A 15,652-nucleotide genomic window follows, 5' to 3' on the forward strand; every position below is an offset into this window, starting at 1 on the left:
AGAAATGAAGCATTTCATTTACACTGATTTTGATTAATCAAATTGATAATATGATATTAAATTTCAGGGCATTGCCTTATCATATTATGGATATGCTGAGCTGGCTGGAAGTAATTCATTCATTGAATATGTATGCAAATTCCATAAAACACAACCTGCAATTTAAAAAGACCTTTGATTTTAAACATTTCAAAAGTCCTTTCCAACTACACAAAAACAGAAACTCACTGGAGTGCATTATGTATATATATATAAATTTAAAGTACAAAGTTAACATATATATTTGTACTTTAGGTCTTCTTATTTCACATAACTAAAACAAATGATATAAATATTCAAATACAGGTGAACTTACATTACTAACATAATAAATAATCGCCTTGGTGGTTAGTGATAATGTGTAGCTTCAAGTGCGAGAGATCGTGGGTTGAACCCATGCTGGGTCAAACCAAAGACTTGAAAGTTGGTTTTTGCTGCTTCTCTGCTAAGCATGCATATATAGAAATAAGAAGATGTGGTATGAGTGCCAATGAGACAACTCTCCATCCAAGACACAACGGGTAAAAAGTAAACAATTATAGGTCAAAGTATGGCCTTCAACACGAAGCCTTGGCTCACAGCGAACAGCAAGCTATAAAGGGCCCCAAAATGACTTGTAAAACAATTCAAACAGGAAAACCAACGGTCTAATCTATATAAAAAACGAGAAACGAGAAACACTTAAGAACCACATCAACAAACAACAACCACTGAAACAGGTTCCTGACTTAGGACAGGTGCAAACAAATGCAGTGGGTTTAAACGTTTTAATAGACGCCAACCTTCACCCTAACCTGAAATAGTAGTGTAACATTACAACAGCAGCATTGATGAGTAAGTGCAAAGATTGGTAGGCTGCTAGTCAGAATAATGTGTCTGGGTGGGGCGACATGTCTTTATGCAGACCTTGAATTTAACAAGAATGTGTCCATAGTACACAGATGCTCCACTCGCACAATCATTTTCTAAGTTCAGTGGACCATGAAATTGGGGTCAAAACTCTAATTTGGCATTAAAATTAGAAAAATAATATCATAGGGAACATGTGTACTAAGTTTCAAATTGATTGGACATCAACTTGAGTCTGTCTTCATCAAAAACTACCTTGACCAAAAACTTTAACTTGAAGTGGGACAGATGGACGGACGGACGGACGGACGGACAGATGGACGGAAGGACGAACGAACGAACGGATAGACAGACGAATGAACTGACACACAGACTGAAAAACATAATGCCCCTAGGTGGGGCATAAAAATCCAGCTCAGCATGCTGTGTAGTACAAAGTCAATAACACATTATCATGTTCTCATCCTCAATATTCATTTAATTTTCCACTGGACATTAAACAGCCAACCATCACCATCATCATATAAATTTGCACTCTTTTTTATACGACCTCAAAAAATTTTTGCGGTCGTATAAAAATAAAGGGGCCAACAATAAGCATTTTTCTGGTTTCCAGACAATAACTTGTGTTCAAGTCTGAAATTGTACTGCAAGGTACCATACCATTCAAATTTTTACTCAGTGCCGGTGTTAAAATAGTGTCAAAATTTATCACTAACATTTCTAATATTAGAACACAAACATTAATGAGAAAAAATTAACTACTTGTTTATTGTACAATTAAATTGATATTTGATATTTATAACAGATAATTATGAGAACTTTAGAAGTACAGTGCATCATAAGCCTATGAAGGCTGGCTGACATTATAAAATATGTTTTATATTTGTATTATCATGTTATATCAGGTTGCACTTTAATAAAACAAATATATATATATACCACAAAGGGAAGGCTGGGATTGATTTTGGAGGTAATTGCCTCAAAATTTTAGGAATTAGGGGCCAAAAAAATTATGCTGTCGTATATTGGTATGACGTTGGCGTCGTCCAGCGTCGTCTGAAGACACATTGGTTTTCACACAATAACTTTAGTTTAAGTGAATGGATCTCTATGAAATTTTACCATAAGGTCCAATACCACAAAAGGAAGGTTGGGATTGATTTTGGGGGTTAAGGAATTAGGGGCCAAAAATAAGCATTTTTGTAACTTCCAGACAATAACTTGTGTGTTAGTGTATGGATCTCTCTGACATTGTACCACAAGGTTCCATATCACAAAGGGAATGCTGGGATTGATTTTGGGGGTAATTGCCTCAAAATTTTAGGAATTAGGGGCAAAAAAATGGGCAAAAAACAAGCATTTTTCTAGTTTCATGACAATAACTTATGTGTAAGTGTATGGATCTTTCTGAAATTGTACTACAAGGTTCCATATCACAAAGGGAAAGCTGGAATTGAGTTTGGGGTAATTGCCCTAAATGTTTAGGAATAAGGGGCCAAAAAGGGGCCAACAATAAGCATTTTTCTAGTTTCCCGACATAAACTTGTGTTCAAGTGTATGGATCTCTCTGAAATTGTACTGCAAGGTACCATACCACAAAGGGAAGGCTGGGATTGATTTTGGGGGTAATTGCCTCCAAATTTTAGGAATTAGGGGCCAAAAAGGGGCAAAAAACAAGCATTTTTCTAGTTTCATGACAATAACTTGTGTGTAAGTGTATGGATCTCTCTGACATTGTATCACAAGGTTCCATATCACAAAGGGAAGGCTGGGATGGATTTTGGGGGTAATTGCCTCAAAATTTTAGGAATTAGGGGCAAAAAAATGGGCAAAAAACAAGCATTTTTCTAGTTTCATGACAATAACTTATGTGTAAGTGTATGGATCTTTCTGAAATTGTACTACAAGGTTCCATATCACAAAGGGAAAGCTGGAATTGAGTTTGGGGTAATTGCCCTAAATGTTTAGGAATAAGGAGCCAAAAAGGGGCCAACAATAAGCATTTTTCTAGTTTCCAGACATAAACTTGTGTTCAAGTGTATGGATCTCTCTTAAATTGTACTGCAAGGTACCATACCACAAAGGGAAGGCTGGGATTAATTTTGGGGGTAATTGCCTCAACATTATAAGAACTAGGGGCCAAAAAGGGGCAAAAACAAGCATTTTTCTAGTTTCAGGACAATAACTTGTGTGTAAGTGTATGGATCTTTATGAAATTGTACTACAAGGTTCCATATCACAAAGGGAAAGCTGGGTTTGAGTTTGGGGGTAAGTGCCCTAAACGTTTAGGAATTTGGGTCCAAAAAGGGGCCAAAAAACAAGCATTTTTACAGTTTCCAGACAATAACTTGTGTTCAAGTGTATGGATCTCTCTGAAATTGTACTGCAAGGTACCATACCACAAAGGGAAGGCTGGGATTGAGTTTGGGGCCGCCGGGGTGATGAATCATAAGGGGGTACAAAAAATGGGGGGGGGATCTTTTTTCCTTTTTTTTCCTTTTTTTTTTCTTTTAAATTTCCATTTTAAGTTGGTTATTTTTTATTTATATATAAAAGCAAATAATAATTATATGGTTTGATTTCATCAAAAATTGAAATATTTGGGTTCTTTGATATGCTGAATCTAACCATGTATGTATTTAGATTTTGGATATTGGACCATAACAGGTAAATTAAAAATTTTTAAGTTCTTAGACCACATCCATTCTGTGTCAGAAAGCTATGCTGTGTCAAATATTTAATCACAATCCAAATTCAGAGCTGTATCAAGCTTGAATTTTGTGTCCATACTTGCCCCAACTGTTCAGGGTTCGACCTCTGCGGTCGTATCAAGCTGCGCCCAGAGGAGCATTTTATTACCATTTACTCTGAACCTCTTGTAACTGCCTCAGTGGTCTCATGGTAGCGTGCTTGAGGCACACAGCATTTAAGAATAAGAGCAAAGATTGGTCAGAATAATGTGTTCAGGTAGTGTGAAATGTCTAGCTGCAGACTGTTTCCTTGTGAAAAATCTGGTGCAGCATTCTAGTACAAAGCAGGGTTTATATTTATATCACATTATCATGTTCTCATCCTGAAAATGCATTTAATTTGTCACTTGATGTTAAACCGTGAGCTATCCGTCACCATCTTCATATAAATTTGCATTCCATTCATTGTACCATGAACTTTTAACCCCTTCACAATCGTCATTAGCAGAAGTCAGATTCATTTATATACCCAATAACAATTGCTTGCATCATATTTACACAAGTTGTTAGTAAAAGGAGATGTTGGTTATACATGAATGAGACAGCAACCCAATGATCTACATAACCAAAAGACATCTAGAGGGCAGCACGTAGTCATCAACAATAGACAGGTGTCTGTACAATATAGGTATAGCTTTGAATATGTCCATATGACATTATGATACATGTATATACCTCACATTGTAATAATTTCATGGCTGTCGGAGTGTCCGTTTTATTGTTGGAGGAAACCTAGAGTGAACCTAGTACTGACACTCAGAAAATCTACTGATGTGCTTATAGGCTGATAAGATATGAGGCTTTGGATGGGGGGTCATTCATTTCTTTATGCATTAATTTATTAAACCATTTTTCTCTATTCTTTATTTGTTTTGCCCATTATTCTCTATTCTTTATTAGTTTTGCCCATTATTCCCTATTTTTTGTTGTTGTTTATTCTGTACTTCTGGCCTATTATTCTCTTTTCTGTAAACCCCTTCCAGCCCCTCATATATACACTCCAATCTCAAATAGCAATCTCAAATAGATAGCTGAAACACTCAACAGCCATGCACTGAGGTGACACTTAAAAGACCTACTGAAATGCTAAAAGGCTAATGCGTTTTCTTCAATTAAATTAACAGTTACATGGAACACATGTCAAACAGTTATTGGGAACACTTAACTTCACATGTCAAACAGCTATTTGGAACACTTAACTTCACATGTCAAACAGCAATTGGGACACTAAAAAAAAACAGCTAAAAAAGGAACAATCAGCCTCTTCAGAGCCTCAAAAGGTCCACTGTTGCTGGTAAATTGATCAATAAATAAGGAAATAAATGTCAAAAAAGTTACACAGAATACTCAGCCACTGTAGGACCCATAAATGTGATAAAACACAAAAAGTCATTGATATACAAGTAAATCAAATGCCAAACTTCAAAGGAGACACACGGTCTCTCAAGACACTGGAAAGGCCTTCTGATATTAAAGGCAGTGTGAGTCAGGACTCAGTCTCTTCAGATACTGGAATTGGTAAACCACCAAGGTAAATCAAATGTGACCCCCAGAGAAAAGCTTGAGTTTGAAATGACCAGAAGTTACAAAATATGGCATTATAAAGTACAAACGGAAATCTTAATAATCAGAAGCAATTCATCTTGATTAAGTTAAGTCATTCATGATGCATTGTAAATCACTCCTTACAAGGGATAATTAACAAAATAATAAAGATCAATTTCACAGAGATTGATTGAATATGGGAAACTATTCCAAAGTAAAAATAGAAGATGAAAAAATTATCCCCGAGTATTCAAACAACACAGCAAAATATCAAAATATAATTTTGAAAAGGTTTGAAAAACCAGAGTCTACTGATTTATCCACCGACAAATATTAGATTGATTGACTGTTGGTGTTTAAAGCATCTTTCAGCACGATTGGCTATATCGTGGAAATCATTTTTAATGGTGGAGGAAGCAAGCGTGCCAGGAGAGAACCACATACCTTCAGCAGGAAAACTGACAATCCCAGTCTATTTAAAGATTGTAGTCAAACACATCAGTCCTGCCACATGCAGGGTTCGAAATCCCAAACCTCAGTGTTGACAGGCTATATATATAGCTAGTGATATATAGTAGATGAACAACTTAGACTACTGGGCCACCATGGTCCTGAATATCATTTAGACACTACTTCAATTAAACATAAATCCAGTTAATATTTACCACATGGTGAATTCCTCCAAAGTGTCACAGAAAATTACCATATAAACAGAAATAATTGAAAAAATGAATGATAAAATATTAAAAGATTTTTCATTTGGTACTTGGTGGACAGGATGTTACTTTAATTTTAAGGTTTTTAAGTCCAGCCACTGATCTGTAAAATATGGGTTGTATGACCATCTTACAACACATGGTCAGACTGTGTCTAACAATAGAATTGGTGTATAAAATATAGGTCATACAATAAGACAAACAATATTTAGAAAAAAGAAATCCGAAAAACATATATATGATTTGTAAGAGAGACACGAAAGGGATATTCAAACTCATAAGTCGAAAAACAAATTGACAATGCCATGGCAAAAAACAATGAAAAGACAAACAACAGTACACAAAACACAACATAGAAACTAAAACCCCATCAAAAACTGGGGGTGTTTTCAGGTGAATCTAAGAGGGGAAAATCAATCTTTTGGCAAATAAAAGGCAAAAATGTGTCACTAGAAATTGATAACTTTTTGCTGGATTGGTCATATAAATCAATTCCTTTCATGGAACAAAAAACACTGAGTGTACCTATTCTTGCTCCTTGAAATATAACAAAATAAGGTATAGTTTGGTTGATTTGCTTTGCAGTAATATCAAATTATAATTACCTCCCCTTAATTCATTTATACACGTTGGAAAAAAGTTATCTCTCCTGACAAAATCACATATTCTTAGAATCATGATAAAAATAAGTAACTAGTTTTTTTTAAACCAATCTGATGTTTTTTTTTTATGGCCATAACATTATAGAAACAATGTCCGTTTTGTCTTACTATTTGCAAATTTTCAAAAATATTATGCTGACAAAATATACCACAGCATCATTCAAAATGGCAGCCCCATAGGGCTAAAGTCGACATGTAAATGTGAAAACAGTCTTTTTTTCAAGAAGTTTAAAGAAATGAATCATGATTATTTGTTTTTGTAGCCAGTTTGAAAAAAGTTCAAAACTCTAAGCTATAATATATTCTTATTTGTTAATCCCGTACTCAAACAGTTCTGGAAAACCAATTACACTGGTTTATATGGTTTGGTCATTGGCTATCATATTCAAGATATGCTTGATCTCAATTTATTTATACCCAAGGCAACAAACTCCATTCAGACTTTTAGAGTAGAAACAATTTGAAACCTCAACTTTATACTTAAATCAGTTTGTTCAAACAATTCTCAATTTTTCATTTATTAACTTGTCCTTTGGTGAATTAGCCAAAATATAATGAAGTTGTTGATTTGTTGTTTTATAGGATTGTGTGACAGACAGAGGAAAGTAGAAATAGCAGTGCCAACTTTAGTATAACTCATGTCCAGTATGCAATTTAAAAATCTTGTTTTTGCAATCGCATATCCGTTGAATACAGATATTCATTTAAGAAAACAATATGTTACTAAATTGTGGTTTTTTATTGCTTATGAATAAAAACATTTTTGTATCGCATAATTTGTAAATATATTGCCATATTTTTTAGCCAAAACCATGCTAAGCGTCTGTCACTTACTCAACTAGATCCTCTAAATTCGTTTATGAATACAAATTGCCTCAACTCCCGGAAAACAAATTGAAGGAATTCCCAGAAACTTGCACTGATTCGATGGGACATGAAGTTGTGCACCTGCTATTTCAACTTTTAGTCAGATTTTTTGTGCATGTGTTTGGAGGGGGGGGGGGGGGTCACATACCACAAAGAATATCACTCAGTGTGTCTGTAAATCTTTTCATATCAATAGAATTATATTAAGGATTCAAACGCATATTCATGAACTGTTTCGATATGACATATAATGTCTGCATTAAGTTAAGGTGTCTTTAAAATTTCGTCACAATTTCCAGGGTTAACTTGCATTTTTGAAAAAGATTAAGTAAAAAGGAAGATGCGGTATGACTGACAATGAGACAACTCTCCACCAGCCACCAAATGACATAGAACTGAAGTTAACTACTATAATATGTCACAGTATGGCCTTCATAAATGGGTAAAACACATACCCTATGGTAAGCTATAAAAGGCCGTGAAATGACGAATGTAAAACAATTCATTCAAGAAAACTAAGTTAACTGCCTGATGTCATCAAGTTGTCTTTTATTATTGCTTTCGTTTCCTTATTCATATTTTGATAAAAATGTAGAGCCTTAATTACCATAAATAGAAATTAATTTTCTTATCTCTGACTGTATCTATCATTAAATTTGGTAACATATGTTTCAAAAAACTTTTGAAATTGAATTGAATTGTGAAATGATTTCAGGACAAAATCTTTCTGATAGTTTCTGGTATTAATAATCATTTTCATTTTTTCAGTGTTTTTCAATAGTCATGATTTATACATTAATAAATATTTATAGACTATTTTTGTATTTTTTGGCTGCAGAAGTTAATTAATTATGTGGTACACATATTTTTTCATTGTTTTTCAATAGTCATGATAGCCATGATTATACATTTAATAATAAATATTTATAGACTTTTTTTGTATTTTTGGCTGCCGAAGTTACTAGTAATTAATTATGTGGTACACATATTTTTTCAGTGTTTTTCAATAGTCATGATTATACATTAATAAATATTTATAGAGTATTTTTGTATTTTTGGCTGCAGAAGTTATTTAATCATGTGGAACGCATGACATGTATATATTTTATGTAGATTAATTAAATCATTCATTAACTGATTGTTTTTTCACAGCCTATATTTAGAAACAAAATATCTTAAAGGACATATGACCTTTTGTAAAGGATATCAATGTTTTTTATCATTATCCACAGAAATATGGAGATAGAAAAAGTTAAAGAAATATGTTCAGTATAGTGACAAAGCTTTAAAGAATTTTGCTACTATATTGAAAACTCAACACGTCAGAAAAATATAAATGATTTAAATATGGTCATAAGTTTGGGCCAATCATTTTATAATATACCCATTCCACATCTTGAGTAGAATCTGCTTACCCCTCTGAAGCACCTGATATAATACCAGATTTTGGTGGGGTTGGTGTTGCACAGTCTTTAGTTTTCTATGTTATGTCTTCTAAAGCCTTGTGATGACCTTATAATATATAACTCATTGAGTATCGCAATAATAAGAACTCGCATTCTGATATCTGATGCATATGTATGTATGCATATTTTCCTGAAATCGCAATAATAAATCTCGAATTTTTGTCCATTCCTGAAAAATCGCAATAGTAAATGCACACAATAATTTATGAATTTACAGTAACAGATATATATGTTTGTGCAGTAGGTGAAAAAATCAAAAATTTCCATGTTTACAGTATTTTGAAGCAAATAAAGGTGTTCAAAAGCAACAGAAATTATGTATGCAATAGAAACTGCTCCTCAAAAAAATGACAGGCTACAAGCATTCTATCTCAGAATAACCGGGAATAACCAACAAAGACGTTATAACCAACTAAAAGCTAAAGAAACATAACCCCTTTCTATCTCAGAATTGCTACATCCATTTCCAATTTACCAGACTTGTCATTTACTGTGTATGTCTATTTTTTTCTGTATCATTTCCATATGTCAATTTCTGCAGATGTATATTTCATTTCAAATACATGACCACTTTCTTGTTATAAACAACCAACATGTCAGAACAGCTAGTTTTTTATCTATTGCAAGACTGTTTATTTACTACATGTTACTAACTACTAAGTCAATAATATTATTCTCTGTAATTGTCAGAATCTGTATGAGTGTATCATTTCAATGTGTCAATTAGTGGCTATAAGTTTTCACAACAAGTCACTTTAGTATTTCTTCAGTCTAGTATCAATTGCACACCTTCATACAGGAGCTTCTCTAGAGTAATGAAATAAAGCTAGCAGTGTACCCATTGACATTTTATGAACATTGACTGTGTTAAACAGGCCTTATTATGTAAAACCTACCTGACCACTGGAATATGTCATAATTATAGGACTAAGTTTAGGTGCTCCAGGTTAGATGAAAACTGCTTCACTGTCATTAATAAAGTCAGTGTTCCTCTCAAGTATTTCAGTAATGACCACTAATTCCAATATAGTTCACAGGAGAGTGATCACTAAGAGGATAGCAAAATAACTTTCTGATCTTTAAGATATAAACTCTGATAAGGATTATTTTTTTTCTATGCACACTATATTAAATAGGCTCTTCTACTTTTAAAGTGCTTCATTATAAATTGTCAGACTATCTATACAACAGTGCTACAAGGAAAATTAACATAAATCTTCATCAGAACTTGAACCTGTTCAACAAAAAAATAAAATGTTCTGTGAGCTACTGCTCACTAGTTTTAACCCTGTTCTGTGAGCTACTGCTCACTAGTTTATACTCCTGCTCTTGCTTTTGAGTGAAAGGAATGTGGAAGCAGAAATAAATAAAAGAAGAATGTGTCTGAGGACACGAATGCCCCCGCTCAAGCTTAAAAAAAACGAAAATGGGATGGACAGACTGACAGAAAGATAGACAGTGAAGATAACACTTAATGCCACCATTGTAGGCAGGGGCATAAAAATCAGAAAGAAAAGAAGCACATGGTTAAGTTTATTACTAGATGTCAAGCAGATTTGGCTAGTAGCTGCTTTAAAAAAATGCCAAAAGATTTCTGGTATTCTTTTATTTCCACAAATGTATAGAACATAACTACATGTTTGTGGCAAAAGGGAAGTAGATGAGTGACATTCACCTTTTATGATCTTTCATGCTTTATAAATTTATGTGTCACACATTATGGCTACCAATTGTAATATGAAGCTTGGTACCAAATATTTAGAAGCTTTGCCTTGCAGTTGCTGAGATAAAATCATCTTTGACATAAGTTTTTATTTTTATCAGAAGGGTAATGAAAGTGCTAGGGACTGGGTTTAAATAAGGTCGGTCAGGAAACCAGTACCACATATATATTTATTTGGCCTCATTGCATTGATGACAAAAACATGCAATGTACATGTACATATACATCATGTGCATGTATGCAGCAAACATTAAGTGGATAAGTGACAGATCTAAAATTGTTTCAATCAGAAAAGTTAACATTCAATTCTGAAGTCACTGGAGCATGTCAAGGGGCTGGGACATCATGTTAGCTAATGTAAAACTTTGTAAAACTATGCTATAATATCTGTTCCTGTTGGAACAAATGTTGTATACCCTTTATTCTGTAAGGAATAAATACGGTCACATTTTTTCCAGTTAAAATAATATTCCAGAATAATTCTTCCATTTGGAACTGTTATTATATAAAACTTTCTATTCCATGACACATGGATATTAATGCAACTGTTTACCAAATATCGATGAGTCATGCATATCACTGACTTCTAATTCTGAAGAGGAATGGTAGAAATCTGCAGTATTTTATAATAAATACTGAACTGGGAAAATGTTTAATCAGTCCATACTAATAGCCAAAGGGAGTTCTGACTACCCCTCCCCCTTTTGAAAACAAAAAATACTATAAAAGACTATTAAAGTTGAGATTCAAACTAATGTTTGACTAATCATTTATAATATTAATGATAAAGTAACAAGGTAAGCTCACACTCAACAACAGCTCTGCAATGCTATTTTTGCTACAAAAGAAATATATAACATCGGTAGTCCTCTTTTTGTGGGACATTCATCACAGATGAGTATCACAGAATGACCAAATGGGCAACATGTGGACAAAGGGAGAGAACTCCAAAATCATGTTGCTACTTTATAATGGAAATAGTGTTTACTATGAAAAAAACATGCATTTTAAACATAATCCTACTATAAACAAGGATTACTTGTTACAAAAATTTGTTCTTAAAAAATTTAAGCATATCACTGACTTCTAATTCTGAAGAGGAATGGTAGAAATCTGCAGTATTTTATAATAAATACTGAACTGGGAAAATGTTTAATCAGTCCATACCAATAGCCAAAGGGAGTTCTGACTACCCCTCCCCCTTTTGAAAATTATTATAAAGACTGTAAGTGGCATAACATGTAGACTCCCTTTGTCCACATGTTGCCCATTTGGTCATTCTGTGATACTCATCTGTGATGAATGTCCCACAAAAAGAGGACTACCGATGGTATATATTACTTTTGTAGCAAAAATAGCATTGCAGAGCTGTCTTGTTCTTAAAAAAAATAAAATCTTTTTAAGGTAGTCAAATAGAAAAGTCAAATAGAAAAATATATATATACAAGTCTAAATTGAATATATATATATGAGTCTGGTAGATTCTTATATATATAAGGATAAGTATGGATATCGCTTTTAGTTTATAAATCACGCTTACAGTAGACACAGTATTGAATTTTAAACACTTCAATGTTGAAACTATAAAAAGACAACAACATCCTGGATTACTGCAATGAAATACTTTTTTCTAGTCTACATGTTATGCCACTTACAGTGGTGGTGTCTTCAGGAAAATTTAATAATAGGAAACTTCAAAGTTACAGTGTAAAGGAAATTTTATAAACCATGAGGCTCAAAGTCAAAATTAATACTTCTGTCAATATCTTTATAATTTGTTTCCATAGCCTTCAGGTACATACATGTAGTCATAGCAGGGATGAAAACTGGCTGGGGCCCAGAAGGCTGAATTTTTTCATGTTTTTCATTTTACAGAAGGTTACCAAAATCATGGAGTCGGCTACTTCACAAAAATACCTTATTTTTTATCATTTTCAGTTCAAAATTTAGTAGCAAGTCACTCAACCATCTAACCAGAAAATTATGATTGTAATATTAGTAGTAATTATATATAATTATCCACTGAGTGACCAAATGTCCAGTGATCCATCCAGCCCTTTTATAAACTTTATAATCTGGGTATTTAATTTCTTTATATCCTTAATATTTACTTAAGGTCAATTAATGAATGTACTTTGTAAGTTCTTTAAGGGCATACATGTACCACAGACAAAATCTTTTCATTCAAAAGACATTTGTTACATACATGTACTGAAAGAATAACAAAAATATAAAAACTCCATTTTCATAAAATATTTATACAAGTTTATAGTAACGTAAAAACAAATAAAACACTAGAACATTCTATAACTCATAAAAGAGGGACGGAAGATACCAGAGGGACAGTCAAACTCATAGATCGAAAACAAACTGACAACGCCATGGCCAAAAATAAAAAGATAAACAGACAAATAATAGTACAGATGACACAACATAGAAAACTAAAGACTAAGCAACACAAACCCCACCAAAGACTGGGGGTGATCTCAGGTGCTCCGGAAGGGTAAGCAGATATATCATAAAAAGGATAACAGGAATAAAATAGACAAAACAAAACACATAGACCCCACCACCTGACTCCTCTGGAAAAAAAATAAACATACAAGAACAAGCACATGAGCTTTTGATATGTGTTTTAATGACTTTGTAGAAGCCAATTCTTTTCACACGTTCCTGTGTCAACAATACATATATCAGTCCAAAAACTGGACTGGGGAAAAATTTTCAGACCTAAAGTCTGCAAACAATTCATATATCAGTCCAAAAACTGGACTGGGGGAAAACTGTCAGACCTAAAGTCTGCAAACAATTCATGATAAACAGTACTGACAGATACAGTATTCATGATTGGTGGCCAGCCAGCAGCCTAGGTTTGTAAAATTTCAATCAAACCTGCCTGTAAGAATTTCTTCTACAAGCCCATAAAATGAATACAAAATTTTCCCAAATTTACGTTCAGGCCAGTGGCTGTAAAAGTTAATTGTGATGACTGCAGATAATGTCAAGAGACATTTCAGTAAAATTTTTAAATTATTTTTAACAATTAAATCTCTGCCAGACTTAATGTGACAACAGGAAGGAAATAATTTAATTATTAATAAATTAATAATATGTTCATCCATCTGTCTAAAAAAATTACATAAAAAACTGTTGAGGTGTACTTACAATGACTTATCTGATAATCAATTCAAGGAAAAATTAATTAAGCAGAAACTGAAACCAAATCTGTTATTCTCAGAACCTAAATTATCATGGTAATTTTATAGTTTTAATAAAACTTTATTAATGCATTATATTAACTTATTATACAAAATGAAAAAGGTGAATTGTTGAATTTGTTTGTCAATATGTTGAATATCTCACTGTACAATTATTTTATAGTTCACCTACGCATATATAGAAAATTTGTAATTCGTGTAATATTTAAATTTGTTTTACAGTAATTCCCATGCACCCATGAAAATTGGTATTCAACAAATGATAATAAACCCCTAGTACAATGTAGTATACATGTACAGGGGGGAAACAAATATTTTCTACTTCCAGACATGCTAGACATAGTGTATATTACACCAATACATGTTTAATGACAACGTTACAAAAAATATTCTGTTCTATTTATCATGTTCTTCATTCCAACCTGATTGAAGCCCAAACCACATCTTGTCTAACCTAGATAACCGATCTTTTGAAATGTCTTTACTTTTGAATTAATTTTTTTTTTTATTTTCTAAAATCTTGTCCATGAGTACTTCATTTCAGAGACAAATTAGGGAAAACACTGGTGGTAAATTTATCATGCAACAATAAATCCAGCCAAAATATCACAAACCAACGGCAGGAGAATTTTTTGCATTTGAAAATTCATTTTTATCTCTTGCTACACCATGTATGCATCATGCTTATTTTTTTTCATTCCGAATATTTACTTTCGCTTTTGTACACATATATATTTCCTGCATTTTGTGATGCAGTATAATCATTTTTATCCTGTCTTTCACCAACCAGTCTGCCAACCATGCCAGAATTCTCATTTTCAAAATCATCCCCCCCCCCCCGAAAATAAAATGGTTATCCCCTAAGTTGTATATAAAGGTTTGAGTTCTCTTTTTTGAAAACAGTTTGAGGTACCCAATTAACATCCGTATAGGATACATGTATACACATTTGCTGTACAAAAATACTTTTGCACAAAAGTGCATCAAGTCTGTAAGAAATGTTAATATGTTGATTTATTTGGTTAGTTATTAAGTTTGTTATTGTCGCCTTATATTTGAGCGACCTGTGTCATAGCAGACGGTCAGGGACTGACAAGTGTTGATAAATTTGTCTGATTGTCATAAAATGGAGAAGTTCGTTCAAAGGTAGATTGACAAAGTTAGTAATTAATATGTTAATGGTTGGTTGATAAATTCTTTTGAATTACATCTTTAGAACTTGATGTACTGGATTGACAATTGTTGTCCAGTCAACTGTAAAAAATCAACAGCAGGCTGGCAGGTGCCCGTTTAATTAGGTCAATATTCTCCTTACCGCATAAAGTCCCTCTTCGTCCTCCATACTCATCCTGAATGGTAAATCAACCAAGCTAGAATGTGTAGGTACAAGAATCACATCTTCAAACAAAATTTCCTCGTTGTGTACATGACCAAACTGTTGGAGAACGTAGTCAGGTGGAAGGCATTGCTCTGGAAAATTGTTGACTAAAACTCTTTCTACCTTTAATAAAAAGAGTTACAAAATATTTTTGTAGGTTATTGTTAAATAAGAAATTGACGGTAACACAATATTCTAAGGCATAAGAATTCTTATTTCTAATTAGATTTCGAAGAGAATTGATAATAACAGCAGAGACATATAATGCATACACGTATTATATGTCTCTGATAATAGTAATAATCATAACAATAATGATAATCGTTATCCTCATCGTTAGTGGCCATCGTCAGCATCATCATCACTGCGTCATGTTTCGAATGAAATTGTTGATGTGTGTAATCCTGATATTGATAGACCCTAGCAGATCTGATCT

At 33.2% G+C, this 15,652-nt stretch overlaps 1 protein-coding gene across 1 annotated transcript in view; it reads right to left on the reverse strand.

The window, feature by feature from the left end:
- LOC127702652 (vitamin D3 receptor B-like) overlaps positions 1 to 15,326 on the reverse strand; it is an 89,587-nt gene extending 74,261 nt beyond the window's left edge. Inside the window, exon 1 of the mRNA XM_052206942.1 lies at positions 15,154 to 15,326. Within this exon, the coding sequence (XP_052062902.1) occupies positions 15,154 to 15,186 (33 nt within the window). The 5' untranslated portion in view covers positions 15,187 to 15,326. The remainder of the gene's footprint in view (positions 1 to 15,153) is intronic.
- Between the last annotated feature and the right edge of the window lie 326 nt (positions 15,327 to 15,652).

Source organism: Mytilus californianus, unplaced genomic scaffold (genome assembly GCF_021869535.1).
Source record: "Mytilus californianus isolate M0D057914Y unplaced genomic scaffold, xbMytCali1.0.p SCAF_5, whole genome shotgun sequence".
NCBI classification, from domain to species: domain Eukaryota; kingdom Metazoa; phylum Mollusca; class Bivalvia; order Mytilida; family Mytilidae; genus Mytilus; species Mytilus californianus.